General features: G+C 47.3%; 1 protein-coding gene across 7 annotated transcripts in view; it reads right to left on the bottom strand.

The window, feature by feature from the left end:
- LOC131108418 (partitioning defective 3 homolog) overlaps positions 1 to 20,954 on the bottom strand; it is a 192,215-nt gene that overhangs the window by 169,601 nt on the left and 1,660 nt on the right. For 2 of the 7 annotated variants that reach the window (XM_058059333.1, XM_058059332.1), the window contains exons 1-2: positions 19,097 to 20,578; positions 5,435 to 5,536 (exon numbers count right to left, since the gene is read on the bottom strand). In XM_058059333.1, the coding sequence (XP_057915316.1) occupies positions 5,435 to 5,536; positions 19,097 to 19,216 (222 nt within the window). In that variant the 5' untranslated portion in view covers positions 19,217 to 20,578. Of the gene's footprint in view, positions 1 to 5,434; positions 5,537 to 8,654; positions 10,064 to 19,096; positions 20,579 to 20,659; positions 20,754 to 20,954 lie in introns of those variants that run through there. The other 5 variants (XM_058059326.1, XM_058059330.1, XM_058059327.1 and 2 more) reach the window with 4 other exon arrangements.

The raw sequence follows: 20,954 nt of genomic DNA, 5'->3' as shown, positions 1-20,954 counted from the left end.
AATTTGGTAAAAATGTATGAGTGAAGCGAGTGGCGAGGGATTACTGTACGTAGCTTCTTTATATTCTGCTATATGTAGCATATAATTGTACTAAGTACATTGTATGTTGTTTTGTGTAAATGTGTTGCAAAGCCGGGGTTGGTGGGGAGAGGGGGTGGGGGGGGTGGGGGTCACGTTGCCAATATGGTTTTAACAAGTGAATCCAGGACGGTGCCAAGGTTTGGGTAATATTTCAGTCTTTATTCTTCATAATTCAACACAACCCTGATCCAGAAAGTCAGAGACAATTGAATAAAAATGTCATCTCCACCAAAGCAACCGTGAAATGCACAGAGTGAACGTTTCGTTCCACCTGGTATACACACACAACCCCCCCCCCAAAAAAACCCTGGCTGCTTAAAATGGATGAGATGCTACACTTAAAAAAAAAAAACAGGCCACAATCTGATGTGGCGTGTTAACCTGCACGCACACGCACACACACACACACACACACACACACACACAGTATACGTGTGTGTGTGTGTGTAGTTTGGGAAAGGAGAGGGGAACGTGAAGACGCGCAGCGGATGAGCCCACCTGTCGGCGTGCAGGAGCGCCACAGGCTCCATCGGCTGCTTGCAGGAAAATAAGTGTTTGATATTCATATCAACCTGCAGCTCCACACTCCAATCAAATAGCTGGCGTTCCCTTTCCCACCCCCCTCTCCCAGACATAATAACCACGCCACATAAAAGCCAAGCGTAGAAATCTAGCAGCAGGTTTGATCTCAAGAAAACACGCCGTCGTGTCGGCAGCGGAACAAACTGAAACCGTGGCGGAGGGTGAAAAGACAACTGAGCGCGCGTCAAATCGCTGAGAAGGCATGGAAAGTTTTTCCCAAAAGTAGAAGAGGTAGGAACGCATCATCCATGCCGGAGAAGTGAGGGGGGGCTCAGTGTTCTCCTGTGTCTCAGGGCAACCATGGCCGCCATCACATGGAGGATGGAGGAAGACGCGGCACGTACGCAGTCTTAGGATCCAGCTACCGACCCTAACCAACCAGGACTTGGTCCTGCCAAGCATCGTCTACATTAGCTCCATTAGGCCCAGTGACCCCTATCCTTGGTCCTGATATGCTCATCATTTGAGGTACCCTTAGTCCAGTCCCTCACCTAGGAGCCGTTTGGGGTACCGTATGGTAATAAGGATGAGCCCATGTCTAAACTGACCTTCAGATGCCCTTCAATGGAAGATGAGGGCAAATGAAGGATGCTGCCACACGGGTCCATCCAAATATTGTGAGGATGATGTTTCACCACGCCATGCTGGTGGCGCTAGCGTGAGTACGCGTGTAAGAGCAGCATTAAAGACGAGAAGCTCATCCGAAGAGGCTTTTCAGAGGAGAACGGGGGGGCCGTGAGCGCCAACCACGCCAGGGTTGGAGGGGATTCAGCATCCTCCACGATATGGAGTGCTCAAAACCGAGCTCAGCATCTCCGCCTTGGCACCGCCTCTCTCGCCAGGCGCCAGTGTCGACAACTCTGAACGGTGCTGCCGATGCCAGACTCGGCTTACGTCCTCGGTGCTGCACTCTCTCACTCCTTGGCTTTGGTCTGTCTTGGTGCCCAGAGTCCACTAAGGTGCCCAGAGTCCAGTAGGGGTCTGCATCTGTCACCTCAGCTTATGTGTCGTCTTTGACCCACATCTTCACCCCGCCAAGGCCATACCAGACCCGAGCGGCCCCGACAGCTGTCCAACAGGACAACCTCGCTGCGGGACGCCCATGATGCTCCTACAGCATCACCATGTTGAAAAAGCATTTCTTTGCTTTATGTTGGAATTGCCAATATGCGTCTGTGGCGAGCCACGCCCATCGCTGCCATCACTGCCTGCCACTTCAAATCATCAGGAGGGATTTGGCAGACAACACTTCCTGTGGGGGTGGAGCTGTCATGGAGGGGAAATCAAAGACACCAACGCTACCAACTACCAACTACATCGTCTCATCAATGTAACGTTACTGCCACCTAGTGACCAGCGTAGAATACTGCATTGCTTTGGGTGAGTCTTTTCAACGCCGTATTTTACTTCATTTAGCAACATGCCGCCATGTTGGAGTATTAAATACTTGGATTGTTTGAGCATTGCAATTATTGTCCTTACCCGTGTATCCATGTACTGTACCACAACAAACATGTTTGTGATCACTACTGCACCAATTATAGATATAGTTTACATAGAACTACATACGTGTCGTGGTGATTAGTTCTCATACCTGGGGGGGGCAGCTGATGGGACCCTGCTTTAGCCTCGGCCAATTTCACTCGCGGCTTGATCTCCACACGGCGCAGGTGCCCACTTGGCACCCGCCAGCCGTTGCCATGGCAATACCAACTTCAGGCCTCAAGAAATTGCAAATTGACCACGGCGGGAGAACAGGAGCTCAGCATGCGGTTCCGGTACCCAACAGGTCACGTCAGGACCAAAAAGGAAACGCTGATTATGTTGATGTATTATTGAGTTTATGGATATGTTGAAATTCATTTGGTATTTCACTACACGAGTAAACCTGAACAAACCGTCTGCAAATAAAAACACTTCCCAACCAAACAAGTGTTGGCTGCTTGGGGTAAACATGAAGGACTTGAGCGCCCTCCTGTGGTCTAAAAGCGCAATTGCATGCCAGGCAAGATAGCCTGGCAAACTGAGCCACACTGAACCGCTGAGTCATCGTTAGCTTGGGCAATACTGAACATTTCCTCCTTATCTCCACCGAGGATTGCACCGTGCATCCCATCACACCGCGGGGACTCGTAATAAGGCAGACAAACGCCAATTAACGCTAAACACCAATTAAGGCTACACCAATGATGCCAATGTCACTTCAAGGCCCAGCGTACTCCCATGAAGCCACATTTGCACATAAATATATGTAGTAAGACATGTATATAAGACATAGTATGTCTTATATACACACACACATATTTAAGTCAAGCATCACCAAGCATAGAAACGGCTACATGACTTACCCATCCACAGGGAGAACATGCAAACACCAGAGATGCCCAAACCGAGATTCCGACCCAGGTCTTCCCATCTCCTGACTGCGTGGCCGACATCCTAACCACTCATCCACCATGCAGCGTGATCAAACTAAATGAAGTACAGTACAAATACAGGGCAGAAGCATCCTAATGGTGAATGTAGTATTCTATATTGGCCACTAGGTGTCGCTGTTTGGATAAACAGGCCGTAGGTTCCTAGGGAACACTTTTACCGTGACACTGCTCCAGCAGCATCTTAGATGGCGTATTGAACCCGTCTACCCTACTGGCTAATCACCGGAGTCGCGACGTTTGAAGCCGCCAGGAAGTACACTGCAGAAAAAAAAACTGTCAACATGTGAGGAATGTAAAGGTGACTATAGGGGTGCTATTTCATGTTTTGAGGGCTCTAAGAACGTTAATATTTAGAAGATTGTGAAACAAGCCGTCTATACCATAACTCCATTTATGAATACTAAATCCTACGTGTGCATGCTTAGCAATCAGCGCCGCTATAAGTCAGTGTTACAACAATAACAGCTTTCCCAAATGATGTCATTCCGCATCTGGCTCCAATTTACCTGATTTATGAAGTCCTGTTATGATGCAATCATGTGGCGCCCCAGGCTGCTTTCAAAGCGGCGGCCCATTCGCTTGTCACTTTGCCACCTGCCGTCAGGATTAAGCACATAAACGCAACCTGCAGCCTTCCCACAGCACTGGAAGGCGTTTGCTTTCCTTTCTGGGTGGCACCGCCCCCTTGTCAATCAAGTGGTAGACCCATCATTGAAATATTCACCTGCATGACCAAAGGAGGTTATTGACAATCATAGGACTATGCTACATTTGTAGTATGCTTAGTGGGAGAAAAATCACTGGGTTGTACTGTCTTATGTTCAGAGATGGAGATGCACAGGATATGAATGTAGTAGACGTTCAAAAAAAAAAATCCAAAAAACAAATAAGGAACAAGAACCAGGATATAACTTTCCCACTTTTGGATAGATTTAGTAGACATACTCAATTGTTTTAGGCCACCATTAAATGTACACAAGTACACACAATCTATACTGCAAAACTGCTGCTCATGCTCTGCAACCATTCTTCCCAGTGGACCGTGATAAATTAGATAATCATTATATTATTAATTACCTTATTATTATTACTATCATCATTATTCTGATTACTACTACCACTACTAGGCTAGTATTAACCTGCTTTTGCCCTATTATATGAAATGTGATAAGAGTTGTAAAAAAAAAAAAAAAAAAGAAAAAATATCAAGCCCCCTAAAATAGACCTAATGACACCACTGTGTTCCACAAACGTTTTGGAGGTAGGGAGCAGTCATCCTGCAGTTCTAAAGGTTGTCCAGCAGATGGCAGCAATGTTCCACATACGGATATTAAAACCAAAGGACCAGGAAGAAATGCATCAAGTCTACGCTGAAACGCAGACTTACTAATATTATACGACCACATTGTACACAAATACATTACATAACCGCTTCAGTCAGGGAGTTTGCTGAAAAACTCGACTAGTACGTAAATTAAACAACACCTTTTCACCCTAATGAGGGTAAGCGGTATAGAAAACGGATGGATGGACAATCAAAACCAGACCACCACGGCTAGCTTAGCATCAGCATCAGTCGCAAAGGATGAACAGTTTGTAAGATACAGAGAAACAAGGACAAGGGCTGCTACAAAGAACTGGACAGACTGGATTTACTGCAACTAGACACAGGAGGAAGTCAACACCCACACAGTGTACACACAAACTTCTACTGTTGTGCACACATTTCAACAAGGCATCAACATAAAGTCAAACAAGCCAGAGAGAAAACAGTAGTTCCCCTTGACCTTTACGCAATGAGCCGCTGTTGAGGATAAATATTGGCGTGGGACAACTCTTCCAAGCATCTTGCATGTCGTTTGGTTCTCATTAGCTGCCAGGCTCCGTCGGTCCTTGGCTGCACGGAGGGGGGGACAGCGGCCTCTGGTGGATGAAGCTGGTACTGACACGTCATGACTGGTGTGGAACTATGGCAGCTAATACATAGCTGCAGTTGATTGATTGATGTTACGGTGGACAACATCAATCCGACATTTGATTTCCCCAAGAAGATCTACCAAATATGGCAATGCTACATCAAGATAGCAGGTCAAGCTTGGCTGGCTGCGTGAGCATGGGCTTCAATGTTTGGTATGACATATTGTATGTTATGGTATGACATACTGCATGTTATGGTACGGTATTACGTACGGTATGTCACATGACAGCAAACAGGAAAGCATTGCAGACGGCATCCCCCCCACCCCCCTCCCCTTCAGGTACATGTCATCTACTATAGAATGATGTCAATATAAGACCACCCAGGCAGCAAAAGGAAGAAATGAGAAACTCACCCTGTCTTTGTCGTCTGCGACGTCACACAGCACATCATCCGAGTCCAGGATTCCCCCGTCACGGTGCTCCAAGCGGTGGACCTGGACCCAGTAGCTGGGCTCCTGAAACATAAGGTTTTATTTGATCAGATATGATGACGATAGATGATGAGTTTAGCAGAGACATCATCACTGCCAGGCTAGGACCACCAGCCCAGGCTGTACCAGCTGGGATAGGCTCCAGCACACCCGCTATATAGGGGATAAGCGCTATAAAGATGGATGGATGCCAGGCCATGAGATATCGAATCAGCTGATCTGATCACCTGGTTGGTAGAGCGACCTGGCTTCATAGCACTTGTTATGAAACACGATTTGTCATATTTAAGCCTGGGATAGAACGCAAGTATGGCATGATGCCTTTCTCAGGAAGGGGGGGGGGGCTCATCGATTGACTGCTAAACATCAGCTGCAGATGCTCTAAAGCATGGATGTCCATGGAAGCCATCTTTGGCTGATGCTGCAAAGAAAACCCTCATCCCGGCTTTGTCATACACAGCAGGTGAAAAAGATAATTACCATCACCTGTGGTCTATGCCCCCCCCCATTTCACAAATACTTCCACCTTAAATGCCTGTTTTACACTGCCTACTTTTCTAAAAATCTTTTAAAAAGTGTTTTTATTTAAAAAGCAGTTCCTAAAAGAAAGTGGAAAGAAAGCATGGAGCTAGAAGAGCATTCCCTCCATCATGTGAGGAAAGATCCTCCTGGCTCCTCCTCTATGTTGTGTCCTCCCTCTCTCCCTCTTTTCCTCAGCTCTCTCCCTCTCCCAAAAAGGAGCTATCTTTGGGTCTGTGGTCAGATGCCTTCAGGCTCCATTTTACTTAACTCCACTGTGGCTTACCAGGAAAAATGCTCCAACTAACAAAGGGAATGTTGGTGCGAGCCAGTATTCCCCTTTGGACGTTATTAGGGAAGAAAAGGCCTGGCAGAAGAACGTGAGCAGGGAGAGGAGGCGGCTCCTCGTCACCTTGAATATAGACCAGCACGGTGGGAGGGTGCTCCTCATATTCAACCATGCACTCGCCCGCTTGGTAAACAGGCTCTGACTTTATAGCAGGGTGTCCAAGGCGCGGCCCGGGGGCTGCTGGCGCCTCTTTAGTTGCTGCAGCACATTCTAACAATGTCATTTAACCCCAAACTTGGCAATATTAGCAGTATTTTACTAGAATAAAATTACAATATTAAGTCGAAATGTAACCAAAAATGTGATTTTTGTAGCAATGAGAGAGAGAAAGGATGTCATTTTTAAAAGTCAGAATATGAGAAAACGACAAAAGTTGTGTAAAACGTATGTTAAAAGAATAAACTATTGTGGATACGTTGCATGGAGACATGAGAAATGGAAAAACAGCTGGAGGGGAAAGTCATGTCCACACAAAAAAAGTTGCCAACACTTTCAATCTTCTGAGAACATGAAGGAAAATGAAAGCCATTATGGGAATGTCATCAAATGACATTCCAAGGATTAACTTTGCAGGCCATTCGCCTGTCGGTGAAGGGAGGACTGAGGATCCAACGTCAATGACCTCTGACCTCAGACGTTCTGGATTCCCACAGAGCCCTGAAAGCGGCATCGTGGGGGTGTGACATCCAGGTGCCCCAAACGGTTTGTGTGCACCGTGAAAGGCTGAGGGAAGAAATGGAAATATTCAACCGCCATATGTCGCTTTGGCAACCACAGCATCCCAGCCTGTTCTTCAGATGGATTACTTCTGAGAGCAGCTCAGCCACAAAAACATAATCCCGAAGACACACTGGTGAAGCTACAAGAACATTAGCAGACGCTGCTAGGAGGGATGTAGGAGCTTTACTTACAAGCCATGGGAAACATGACAGCACAAGTACGGCATTAGCAGGCTTCACCGCTCGGCAACAGCAGCCAAAAGTCTTGGTGGCCCTTTACTGCATCGTTACATCTATGGACATCGGCTGGAAGGGGAATATTCACTTCATCCCTGCCAACGTCGGGAATCTCTACTGTACACAAGACAATGGCAAGCAAATAACTCATTCATATTTTCATTTCTACCGTGATGGGACCCCTAGTGGTGTTAACCGAGGTTCTACTGTGATTAATGAGACCCCTAACGGTGTTAACCGAGGTTCTACCGTGATTAATGCGACCCCTAACAGTGTTAACCGAGGTTCTACCGTGATTAATGAGACCCCTAACGGTGTTAACCGAGGTTCTACCGTGATTAATGAGACCCCTAACGGTGTTAACCGAGGTTCTACCGTGATTAATGAGACCCCTAACGGTGTTAACCGAGGTTCTACCGTGATTAATGAGACCCCCAACGGTGTTAACCGAGGTTCTACCGGGGATGGGACCCCCTAATGGTGTTAACCGAGGTTCTACCGTGATTAATGAGACCCCTAACGGTGTTAACCGAGGTTCTACCGTGATTAATGAGACCCCCAACGGTGTTAACCGAGGTTCTACCGTGATTAATGGGACCCCTAACGGTGTTAACCGAGGTTCTACCGTGAATAATGAGACCCCTAACGGTGTTAACCGAGGTTCTACCGGGGATGGGACCCCCTAATGGTGTTAACCAAGGTTCTACTGTAACCATAAGAGTACCATCTACTTGCCTTAGCCTTGTAACAACATGACACCAGTTCTAATGATCCTGAGTCCACGCTTCCAAGCAAAGAAGAACAAACAGCCAATGGGAAAACCTCATGTCTTCAGGCTCTAGGGCAGCAATGGCTGCTGTGGGGACGCTAACCAAAGCTCACACAATCCAATCTAAAAACCAGAGGTAGGACGTAGGAGGTAGGACGTAGGCCTAAACTCGCCATTGAAATGCTTTTTTTTTGGAGTCCCGTCCAGCCATTGGCCAGATGGTATTGTTGATGTAAATGCCCTTCATGCTAAACAGCTGCTCTGCTAGGAAAGGTCCTTCCCTGTTCTAAGACATTTTATTTGGCTTTATTTGATGTTTCTGTTAAGCCAATTTGGAGCGGCCGGACTGGAGCAAGAAGGGACACTAAAATAATAAAAAGAAAAACTGGGGGGTGGGGGGGTGAGACAGTAGAGAGAGAGACTAAAATAGCAGCAACAACAATTCCCATGACGCCAACAGTAACAAACAGGACTGCAGAAGTTGGATGTCAACGATGGCAAAGGGCCGCAATGGAGATGATATCCCTGAGATGAAACAGTCCAACTTACCCATGGCGGCAGGAACAAGGAGACGCTTTCCAACAAGCCCATACAGACGTAAAGGTCCAGCATGGCTCCAGTGCCTATGCTGTGCTTCAGAAGCCTGCTGATTGCCAACGAGGAACACCTGAGACCAGCAGGCCTCAGAGGGTCAAGGCGACTCTAAGCAGTGCAAAACAGGAAATGGATTTACCAAAATAAGAGCCCACGACACGTGCCATTAGTCACAAGGGCTGGATATGGACCATGCCCTAAAGAGTCTTTAAAGGTGAACATGAGACAGATACGTCCTGAGACGGTAGAGCATCTTCTACAGTGCATAGGAATAATATGGATCATAATAATATGACATTCAGCATAAAAGACAACCTAAGCACATCATCCCTGTACTTCTCACTACTTTGTTTAAAAAGACTCTGCCCTAAGGGGGGGCCGCACAGTGCTGAAGGGAACAGAAATAAAGACTACTCCACCTCAGCCTGGTAAAAATAGAGCATGTGCCCACAGAGACCTAAACAACAAGATGGCCGTGTCCTTGTACACGTGTGCGTGACAGCAACGCTACAGCTTAGCGTTTATTTCACCATCACAGTCCTAGGGTCATTACGGTCCTCCTCGGGGGGGGCCTGGGTGCCAGCCAATCACAGGGCACGTCACATCCATATATATAGGTACAGTACAACAGTACTACAGTACTAGCAGTACTATCAGCTACCAGAGCTCAGCATCTGGTCCTGATCCACAGAAGTGCTGCTGCAGGAAGCGTCTGCCATCAAACGGAGATGATGACGTGAGGACCATTTGGTGGTTGCTGATGATGCATCATAAAGCAATTAGACGGTCAACCTTCAGGGCCGTGCTTTTCATTTCAGTTTCATCTCTTGGTAAAATCATCTGGGGCCTGGCGTCACGTTGCTTCCTTGTGGGCAGGAGTTTCAGGAACACGACATGCTGTAGTGTTCACGCCACAAGACACGCGTGCCGCCACGCCTTCCAGATCACAAGGCTTCCTGTCCCCATCGTGTCAGGGACCGTTACTTCTTTCTTTCCTTTGCTTCCACACAAGCCGCCGTGAGCACCCTGCAGGAGAGCTTCCAGCAGGCCCTTCTTCCATGATCTCCTGGCGGCACGCTTCCATGGGAGGCGGCAGGTGGAAACGTCCTCACGTGAGAACAATACGTTGACTAAGTGGCTGTTGGAGAGAATGGAGGCCGAAGGAGGGTGTCATGTTACAAAGAGATGTTTCAGCGTCAGATCCCTGAGGGAAAGGCCACGTTCAAGCCATCTGTCCATCCTCACAGCCGCAACAGGACCGCTCAAATACTGGGGGGGGGCAAGAAGAAAAACACAAATGGCAGCAAACTTTGGCTTTTTCTCATGTCTTCCAAACGGCTGAGCATCACCCCCCCCCAAGTATATTTGACCTAAAACACAAAATAGCTCTGCTTTCAAAGATGACTAATTAAGTGCATAAGCAATTAATCATTGATTAATTGCTGCAGCTTTACTTTATACAAATATAGTCAAAGTAATGTCGTGCCCCCCCCCCGCCCCCCCAGAGAAGGACTAATAAAAGAACACGTCCAATAGGGACACGACACGGCGTGCGTGATGTACAAAGTGCAAATTAGGCTGAAGGAGAACATGTGTGCAGCAGACGTGGGATCCCGGGAGGAGGGCGTGGCAGCGCGTTGGTCGAGCGTGTTCAGGCAGCGCACGGCCGCAGCCACATCTGCACCCCGGCTAGCATCCAATATTAGCTCACGTTCAAAGGTATCAAACAAACCACACGCAGCCACCATCCTGCATCTCGCCTGAAGTATGAAGAGCCGCCAGCAGCAGGGAAAAGCCGCAGGAAGCGGCAGCCTTTTAGGCCAGCTATTGTCTTCACAAAGCCGAGTACCACGAAGGCGTGTTGCCGCCGTCACGCAGGGATGGCGTTTGTGGCCAAGAGGGAAACCGGTTGATGCCAACGCCGCAGACCAGCAGAGCCACTGTGGCACGGAAACATGGCAGGACTTGGGGAAAAGGATGTAATACACAAGACACACCTACGTGTGGCGCCATAAACAACAGAGGCGGACCCACATAAAGACAAAACCATAGAAGAAGAAGGAACGCAGTAGTCCATCATATTCCACTGCCTCAGGATCATCTAGACTTCCGTCTACTGGTCATTCTGGGGAATAATAATAATAATAATAATAATAATAATAATAATAATAATAATAATAATAATAATAATAAGGCAATAAAATATGAGAACATGAACTGGGGTGACTGGGGTCATACCAGTGGAAACATTCCAAATCAGGTAGGCTTGTCCCCCAAGTTCACTTCTGGTCACGTGACAGCCAAGGGCGGGTGGTACTTCCAGGTCACCCGGACTGCCGTTTGGTGTGGACGAAAGGCTGACACCGTTTGGGGGGTGCGGAGGGCCCCTCCATGTGGTCCTTGGCTGGTGTTCCTGTGTTCCTGTTCAGTACATGAAGGACAGTTCCCTCGGGTTTGGGCCAAGTCAATACACATTTCAATCAAAAACATTTGGCAACTAAATGGGGGCACAGCCTGCCAATGAAAGCACATTTCATGAATCCAAAGGAAAATGTCCTAGTCCGTGTCATCCCGTCCATAATTCCTGAGATTAGACTCTGGAGGGTGACATGTTGGATCTTGGCAGCAACGGACGCCCCCTGGTTCTACAATCTTTCAGTATGGCTTTCCTGGACTGATCGGGTTGGACCCAGAGCAGGAGTTGATCAAAGGTAAAAATACATCCAAGGAAAGAGATTCCCGTGTGGGGGTGGTGATCATTGGCCACGTGGATCTACGTATGGCACGTTAGAAAAACAACAAGAGAAAGGTCCTGACATCACTCTGCAAATGGCTTACATTAAACAGCATCTTACTTGTTCTCCACCTTTGAGTAGAAGAGTAGCTAATGTGGGGGGGGGTCATGTCTGCAGGCTGCCTGCCGATGCACCCGGCATTCGTTGTCCCACTTTAGTTCATGCGCCAACATAAGCACCTCGCCCTGGGCTCCTCTTTCATTCATCAAAGCGTCCTAAATGCCTCTTTCAGTCACCAAGCAATCCACAAGCTCAGATGATCACAAAGTGTCCGTCCAATCACCCCCATCATATTTTACTGGGAGGGGGAACGTACATGCAATGGAGGGACCACATAGTAAAAAGGAAAGAAATAGGCGGGCTGGGAAAGTACAAGGAAAGGTAAGAGGGGCATATGGAGAGAAAACAAAGATGGCAGAAGATGCTGTAGGCCGCTCATTCCTGCAAGCTCAGCATTCATTGAGGAGTGAGCGTCCCGGCCAGCCTGCGTCCAATGACGTGTGGGCCGCTCATTCACCAAGCACCAGAACCCCTCCACACGGTGAACATCACCACATCACCATGACGCGGCTGTCAGCTGTCGTCCACGACACCCGGCCAGAGTACGGCGTGTGGCGTATGTCCTCGCCCGCACGGCGATATTACAGGCGAAAAATACAAATAGCAAAATGAAGCGAAGTCTGATTTTGATGCCAATATCGGCCAATAATGGGGCATAATGACATGCTGCGACACACGGGATGAAAGTGTGGAGCGATCAAAGCGAGGATGCGGGCCTGCCGGGCCTGCCGGGCCGGATGTGCAGCAGCTGTGAGATCACAGGACAGCCAAGACGGTTCCGCTGGTCTGCGTCCATGCTGGATTCCTGTGCTGACATCCTGATATGCACACATACAGAATATATCTCACTTAGCTTTCATTTTCATTTCATTTCATCATGAAAAGCTGTTTAGAAATGGAAAGGAGTCAACGAATGAAAGGTACGCGGATGAGCGGTGGAGTAAATTCACAGATGAGTACACTCAGGAGTCGTGGTTTTGAGCTTTGCAACTAGAAAGAGAAACCTAGATTCCAGCGTAAGATAAAAACTGAGCCGGCAGGTTGGAGGCCAACGAGGCAATGGAAGCTGGAAGTGCCGCAGGGCGCTGCAGTCATTTGCAAAGTGGCGGGCTGCCTGCAAACGTGTTTGGTAGAAAGACATAGTGGCGGCTCACAGTGAAGGAGGAACCGGCTCGTCCGGGTCAATCACACACGCCCACAAGCGCACATGTCACGGAATATCATCCAGATTACATATAGTAGTATGTCATTTTCCTCCTACAGGCTTGAACCTACCACAATCTTCCCCCACACGTATTAACGTACTTCATCCAAAGAAAAAACCTTACAGTATGACTTCTCTGAACATCCAGCAGCAACACAACATTTTGCCATGACAACTATTTGGATGAAAAACATACTGAACCAAGTCCACCATCTATGTACCTGGACAAGGGTTTGTTTCCTCTGCTTTAGCTGAGTGGTGTCACCCCCATGACGTCACCCCCATGACGTCACATCTGAAAATGAGGCTAACGTCATTTTTGCAACTTTACCATTGTAAAGTTACTGTATAACACATTTAGGCATGCGGGGACCCTGCAAAGATGGCTGAAGGGTTCGGAGGTTGTCGATGGTGCAGGTGGTAGGGATGAATGTAAAGCATCAACATGAGTTACGCAACGCTGGAATGCTGCGTGGCATTTTGCCATGGTTCTGTGTAAACAAGCAAGGCAGCGCCATCAAGGAGTAACACTTGTAGCGTGCATGTGTCATCCCACACCATTTCATTAGATGAATACATGGCTTGCAGAGAAAAGCTAATTGGAGATAATAATGCAACTACAAGCAGAGGACTTTAGACTAGCAAGGTGATCACCCGCGTGATCATTCCTGACACCAACTAATGAAGAACGTATAAGCTACCCTGCTTCCACCTGATGAGGTTGACCAGAGGCTCCATCCAGGTGAACTAAAGCTGGGCCCCCAGAACCCCAATGCCCCTGCCCCCTCCTGAGAGGCAGGGGTGGGAACCGTGAGACACATCTGGCATTTGTTTTCATGAGCAACTGTCATTGCAGATACGTACGTATGACTAAAATGATATGTGCCTAGAACACCGGTAGGATCCCTGCAGTGTGGCAACATTCTGAATCAGTAACCCCCCCACACCCCCAGGGACTGGGAGGTGTTAGCTAAGCTCAGTTAGTGTGGTGTATGCCGGTGAGCCAAAAGCACAGAAATCAGTCATCTGAGCACAGAAGAAAGGAAAGGAGCTTGTTTGCTCAACAACCAGAGTCAACTTACATCCACCCCCCCCCCCCTTCCTGGCATGTTGGACCTTTACATGTAGTATCACTGGTTGCTAGGAGCGATTGTGTCGATGCCGTCCCACCACCCGCCACCCCCAAAGAGGTAACGTCAGGAGAAACGCCACACAGGAAGTCAGTGAACCATCAGGAAGTGTGAACAGACAGACGGGGATTCAATCACATCCGCTCCTTCCTCCTCCTTTTCAGTCCATGGAGAATAGAAGGTAGGCTGGCTGAGCGTGTCTGAAACAGGTCCTGTCAAAAGGGAGTATGAGACAGACGGTCTCAGGTGTCCAGCAGCATGACTTCGTCCAATTAGTGCCCCATTTCTGTTTTCATCTGCTGCTTATTAACAAGACCTCCAAGTAAGCCTTAATCCTTCTTAATCCTCACAATTATACACAAATAAACAGACCTTTGTACTGACGATCTTGGTGTATCCCAACTTGCCATAGTTGTCTTATAGAACACCGATCGCTACCACAGGTGCTTTATTGCTTATGGAATATTTTTTTTTTTTTTTGGGGGGGGGGGGGGGTGAGCCACCTCAACTGGCCAGTGCCGTGGTCTTTGAAAAGTGCAAAAGGTTTGCCAGCAACCTCCGTCCGGCTGCTCGGAGCGTGTGCCTGAATACAGTGCACCTTGCTGGGCTCCAGCAGGCGGCTCCTCCCCCTCTATAATGTAATTCTCCTGTAGTGGTCGTCATGGTATTCATGATATTCATTAGGTAGACTTGCTGACATGCTAATCTCCCCCGGTCCTTCTTACCTCCAGGTGTGCACCAACTACACTGCCCTCTAAATAAAAAAGGAGGTCAAATGGGTTGTCTGTCATGTATGATGATATAGTGTAATGTTGAGTATTGGTTGGAAAAAAAAGATACTGTGCATCTCCAATAAAAATATTCTTCATATTGTTCATATAAATATTGTTGATCCAGAACCATGAAACGCTGCTCATGTCCTTGATGCTTTGGCTGAGGCCTCTGTTGCTACTGCAATCACAGCCACAGATGGAAGATGTTGGCCAAACACTGGATGGCATCTAAGAGGGTGCCTGGCTTGACTAGAGCTGCCAAAACATAAAACATAAAACATAAAACATAAAGCATAAAGCATAAAGCATAATGCATAATGCATAAAGCATAAAGAATTCAACATATGCAACATCAGGTGTGGCACGTCTCGTCTATCGTAACGCTCCAACCGTCCCAGCTAATCATTAACTGGATGCTTAACCTGTGAGCTGTGGGCCCAAGGAGGACATCATCCGCTCGGAGCTACCCTGCTACGCTTGGCGGAGGCTGCCCTGGCACTTCCTGTCTTTCATGAATAGATCCTCGGCTGTTTACAAACGTACTACTTCATTAACGGAATGAAATACGTGATGGACGTTATTACATTATTAATACATCTCATGTGGGTTATGTGATATAGATCCAAACATCATGCATTCACAAGGTGCCCAAAGGTTTGCATGAGACTGCATGTGAAGCCGTAATCTTTGTCAGTAACAGAAGTTGATGCGTGTCATGTGGCAATGACAAGGAGGGAAGAAGCTAGCCGCTAATACCCTGACATATGTAGCCTTAAAACAGCCGTGCAGCGGCTTGGCATGGCAGCGGCTTTTGGCACCGGCACTCGCGGCTTGGGCTTGCCTGTCGCTGTTTGGCAAGCACTGCAGGAAATCCTTGCAGCTTTGCATGCAATACTCAAGCTTGGCCCGCAGCTCCGAGTCCCTGATGCGGCGATGCGCACCCCCCTACTCGTACACGTCCCTGCATGCCCGCGTTCGCCCCGCCGCCTACGCTGCACATGTGCAACTGTTGTCTGTACACCTGAGTAGCGTTCTAGACCCGACCTTCCCTTGACCCTGAACAGAGGCACTGTTTGATCGAGATAAGGTGCTCACTGGTGCCGTTGACTCTTGGGTCAGTGGGGCGAGCGGGGAAACCCGCCACACATCGTGAAATCAGGCTGGGCTAGAAAATGGAGTTGCCTCACCCAAACAAGACTTCATCTTCGCTATTGGCTGATTTCAATGTTTGGTGCTCGCACCACGTCATGACATAACGACACAAAAGCAACAATCCCGTCTACACCAACCATGAGCCCCCCGTGCTACAAACACTCCCAAAAAGCATCAATCTGACCTTGTGTCACAATTCCACCCAAATAGCTTCCCTTCGTAGTACACTTACACGCATACATGAGGATGTCGGCTGATCATGCGTACATGGTGCTAATCATCTGCCTCAACATTCCATGCATCAAAAATGACTGCAAGGTGTTTTTGGATAGATTGCAGTAATCTCTTGTTTATTGCAGTAACCTGGTTCCATACAAAACCTGCTTACCACATTCTAAATACACTTTAAAACAATATTGGAGCCCTCATGTAACAGCCCTACAGTCACCTTTACACTCCTATTACCCAATATAGTAGATATAAAATGAGGCATACTGTATAGGACGTAAATAGGACACATGCTCGTATGTGTGTTCTGCGTCTAGCTAAGTCGGGAATGGACAGGAAGTGGTGTCTCATCGTATCTACAACAGTAGCCCGTGTTAGTGATGACTGTGTCTGTTGTGAGATCATTCAAACCTGCAATAAAAGCCTGTTGTTCCAGCAATCAAGTCTGGTGCTTGTGTGTCTCACCCGACAGGACAGTAAGTAATATATATATATATATATATATATATATATATATATATATATATATATATATATATATATATATATATATATATATATATATATATATATATATTTGTATGTGAGTGCATTTAGCCATGGATGTGATTGAAAATGCTTCATTTGGGGGAAAAAAAAGTACAATTTGCTTAAATATGCACGATTCGACCACAAAGCATCATTTATGAATAACTATACTAAATTTCTGACATATAGTAAAAGTTGAAGCGGGGAGGGATTACTGTATACCAGTAGTAAATATTATTCCAAAGTACAAACTGCCAACACGTTAACACGTTACACGTACGCTCGGTGAAGGGAAACGTAAGAGATTCAGGACATGAAATGAACTGCTTCTCAGTCCATCTTATGCAAATCCAATCCATCCTGTAAGAGATGGTACACGGTCAATGAAAAAGAAGATTATTGTTAGAGATGATTGGCAGGCGTTGACTACCACGGGTCCAGAGGGGAGAAAGCTCTTGTATGCTTCATGTCCAAGCAGGCATGCAGGATGGCGCTTCTCCAGCATAATACGCCTTATGAAGCAGAAGGGATGTTTGACTCCAAGACTGGCCGCCAAAGTCTCTAGCTTTTATCTAGCGGCATGCTAGATAAAAGCTAGCATGCCGCTACTCTGAGGACACCCGGAGACGGCTAAACATAGAAGAGGCCTTGCAACACAAAGAATCTGAAGACAAGCAGATGATGAGAGGCTGGCGAGGCCAGGCTTCCCATCCAGCCCGTGCTCAGTGAACTTGTGCTCTTCAGTTCATCATAAAGTCCTGACACTGTGCAATAGCTGATCTTATTACTTTATTACGTCAGCATGGTTGTCTCCGTGCATGGATTTCACCCCAAATGGGTCTGATGATGACCCACATTTCTACCACAGTCGGCCTGCCCTGGCCCAGCATGTCCACGTGGTCTATTATGGCAGCTGCACGTCCCACAAAATAACATCCTTTCTCCTGCTTGGGATCTCCATGATGACTTGGTGGGCCAAGCGGAGAACAACTTCAGCCACGGAACGTGTGAGAGACGAGCAAAGCAATTTAGCTTGAACCCTTCGTGACAGCACAAAGAAGACAAGATCGGCTCTGGAAGTTGAAGACGTTTGAGGCTCATTGAGGCCTTCTTCTCATGACATGGTCCTCCTTCACATCGGACGTCCAGCTACCGTGCTAATCATCAGTGTGTATGATTCAAGATGGCTTTGCAGAGGTGGTGTATTTCTTACATGCTGATTAGTACGCATCTACTTCTAACACTTCAGAGAAGGAATTATGCTTGAATGCTTTGTCAGCTACGGCATCAAACATCTCGTACAAGTCATCAAGCCTCCCAAAGGTCCAAAGGGCTCTGCTGCTTGCTTTGCAGATGTCTATTCTGTCCCGAGCCTACGCTTCTACATTTACACGAGCAAGGCACGGATCGATGGAGCAGTCGCCTCCGTTCTGCTGAGCCACTGAGAACTACGGTGGAGCGACCTGTGACCTGCAGGAAGAGCCCTCTGACAATGAAGGTCCATCCGCACTACGTCTGTCGACCTTCTTTTTCTATCTTTTATTATATTCTATTTTTTATATTCTATGGGTCTGGAAAGTTCAGCAAAAATGCCCCAAACTCAGGCAGCATGGATCTCTCTACTCTGAAGATGGCCGGCAGTCAATGAGTTCATGAAGTATCCATCTACACGATCTTTAAACAGGACGTCAAGGAAACGTACGGCATAGAAATTCTCAACAAAAAAACACGTGTGCCCGAACACAGCGCACCTTGCTGGGCCGCAGCAGGTGGCTCCTCCCCCTCTATTCCACTGTAGTAGTCATGTCATGGTACTTCATTAGGTACACTTCCCTCCACGTGTGCAAACGACTTACATCTACATAAGAAAATGTCGATCCATCTTCTTGGGCTTTAGAAGCAAATAAATAATCGGTATCGGTGAAAAAATATATACAGTACCGTGCACCTCTAATTACCACTCTAGTATATCCTCAGAACTTAAAGCCGCTCACCTTACATCTCTATCTTCTACTTTTTGTCCTGCATTGAAGCCTGGTGGACCAGGCCAGAGTCAGCTGGGATCGGCTCCAGCCTACCCCCACCACCCTGATGGATGATGCCCTGATATTCTTCTGAAGTCATGGAGGACGTAGACAGCACCATGGTCTGGACAACAACCCCAGCAGGACCTTAGAGAGCCTGTGCATTTGGGCCATAAAATGCATTGAAAGGAGCCCCAAACCATGCCCTGCTCCAAGGAGAGCAGTTCCAGGCCAGCTTCACGTCTAAGGCAATGGCACACCTGCACACAAACCAGTCTTAAAAACTCTTCCCCCCCCCAGTGTCAACTCACACCACAAACAATCCGGCCACTTGTGATCCTTGCATGATGTAACAAAACAACGCGGTTGACTCCAAAGCGGCCCCTGCCTGTTTTACCGGGAAGTAAGCACCCAAGCCGACCGGCTTTGCCTGAAAAAAGGCGCCAGGCTGCGGCTACGGCGTGCAAGGAGTCGGCCTCCCCCGGAGCGAGACGCCTTCTTACCTTGGCGATGGCTCGTTTGTATCTCATGGCGGCTTGATCGACGAGGCTGCTCACTTTCATGTCCCCGTCTCCGCAAGGGACCACCACCCGCGTCCGCCCGAAACACACGGTCACTTTCATTTCCTAATTCCTCCAAAAGCACACTCAGGCATACATGGCGCTGCGCGAAGAGTGGGAATCCGTGGGAAAAGCTCGGCGTGACGGCTTGTCCTGCGTGGCCGTGCAGCCGGCGGTGTTATCCAGCGGTGACTGCCTGGTGGGTGTCGTCCTCTCCGTGTTGACTCACTTGAGACAAACTTCCCAGCGGCTCCCAGCTGACGTGACGCGGCGAGGGCGTCCACATGTTGCAGCAAGCAGCAGGAATGTCTCCGGTGCACAACAACCTGCAGGAAGAAGAACTCAAACGCACCATGCTCACTTTAATGACACCTTTTCCCTCGCGAGGCCCCGTCTGGGGGCGATACTGTGCCGCACATGGTGGTATCCGTCTGATACTTGGGAAGGGCATGGCCGACACCGATACTTCTTGCTTCGATGTTTTCAACTTCTTGCAATGATTTTGTGATTTTTCTTGATGACGATGATCACAACAAACAAGTTTTTATCAACAAATTTGTTTGTGAACAACACATAAATAAACAATACGGTACAGTATGTGTCACAACATGAAAGAACCAAACTTCAATGTAAAGGTCAAAAGTATTGAAATTGTTATTCAACTGATAATGTCATATTATTAATGCGTACAGTACCTTCAAGTATTGAAGTATATTGACAGACTTGCTGTACAGTGTCTCCAATTTACAGGAATGCATGCAAGGTTTTTGGAATATCAGAGGCGACATGTGATGCATTTATCCCGCATGAGGGCATTTGTACCAAGTGAAGGGCGAAGGACCAGGCCCACTGTGAACCGACACCAAAATAACATGTATACATGTGTACATGTGTACATGTCTACATGTATACATGTGTACATGTATACATGTGTATACATGTGCATAGTTGGCAGTGAAGAGCAATGAAAGCTATTTCAGTCTGCCAGCGTGTCCTGACAGCACCAACTCCCTTGCAGGGATTAGCCAACATTCCCACAGGAAAGGAAACTGATTCAGGTGGGTACTGTAGCCACTCTTCTATTGATTTGCATTTTCCACGCTTATCCACTTATTGTCCTATGCAGGTCTCCAGACTTGCCCCGGCAGGGTGCAGGAAGCAAAGGGTGAAATAGGATGTAAAGCACACACTTTGCTGTTGGTGTTGTTACATGCTGGGTGTGATGTCATGCATCCATCCTGGCATGTTACAACAATGTACAACCATTGCAAAGACCTCACAACGGTTTCCAGCAAGGGCCACATTTGCCCATGTTTGTGATTTTTTTTCCAAATATTGCAACTTTATTTTTAAATAATCTTTGTACATTTTCTTCTTGTAATAGTATGACTTTATTCCCATATTATTATCTTTTTTTCAACCTCATTTTCTAAAGTTTATTTTGATATTGTTGTGTCTCTACGTGTGTTTCTAAAGCAGTAAATCTCTGAAAGCTGAAATCCATACCTACACCATGACTGAGGTCCGAGTCCAGTCTTGACTGAAGCTGCAGGTCTCCAGATAGTACATCAGTCAAACACTTCCCTCTTGTGGTGGCAGTCTGTAATTACATTAACGGACACAGTATGTACTTGATAATGCAGCACGTATACATCACAAATACCACGATCACAATAGTTGTATTGCCATTGTCAGTAAGAAATTGGATTTGTGCAACATAAAACATAGTCTAGCAATAAGATCAAATAAAAAGCATGCAAAAAGACTACCAATATAAAAGCCACAACTGTGTATATGTACA

Source organism: Doryrhamphus excisus, chromosome 21, assembly GCF_030265055.1.
Source record: "Doryrhamphus excisus isolate RoL2022-K1 chromosome 21, RoL_Dexc_1.0, whole genome shotgun sequence".
Lineage (NCBI taxonomy): Eukaryota > Metazoa > Chordata > Actinopteri > Syngnathiformes > Syngnathidae > Doryrhamphus > Doryrhamphus excisus.
This window is presented reverse-complemented; position numbering and strand designations above follow the sequence as displayed.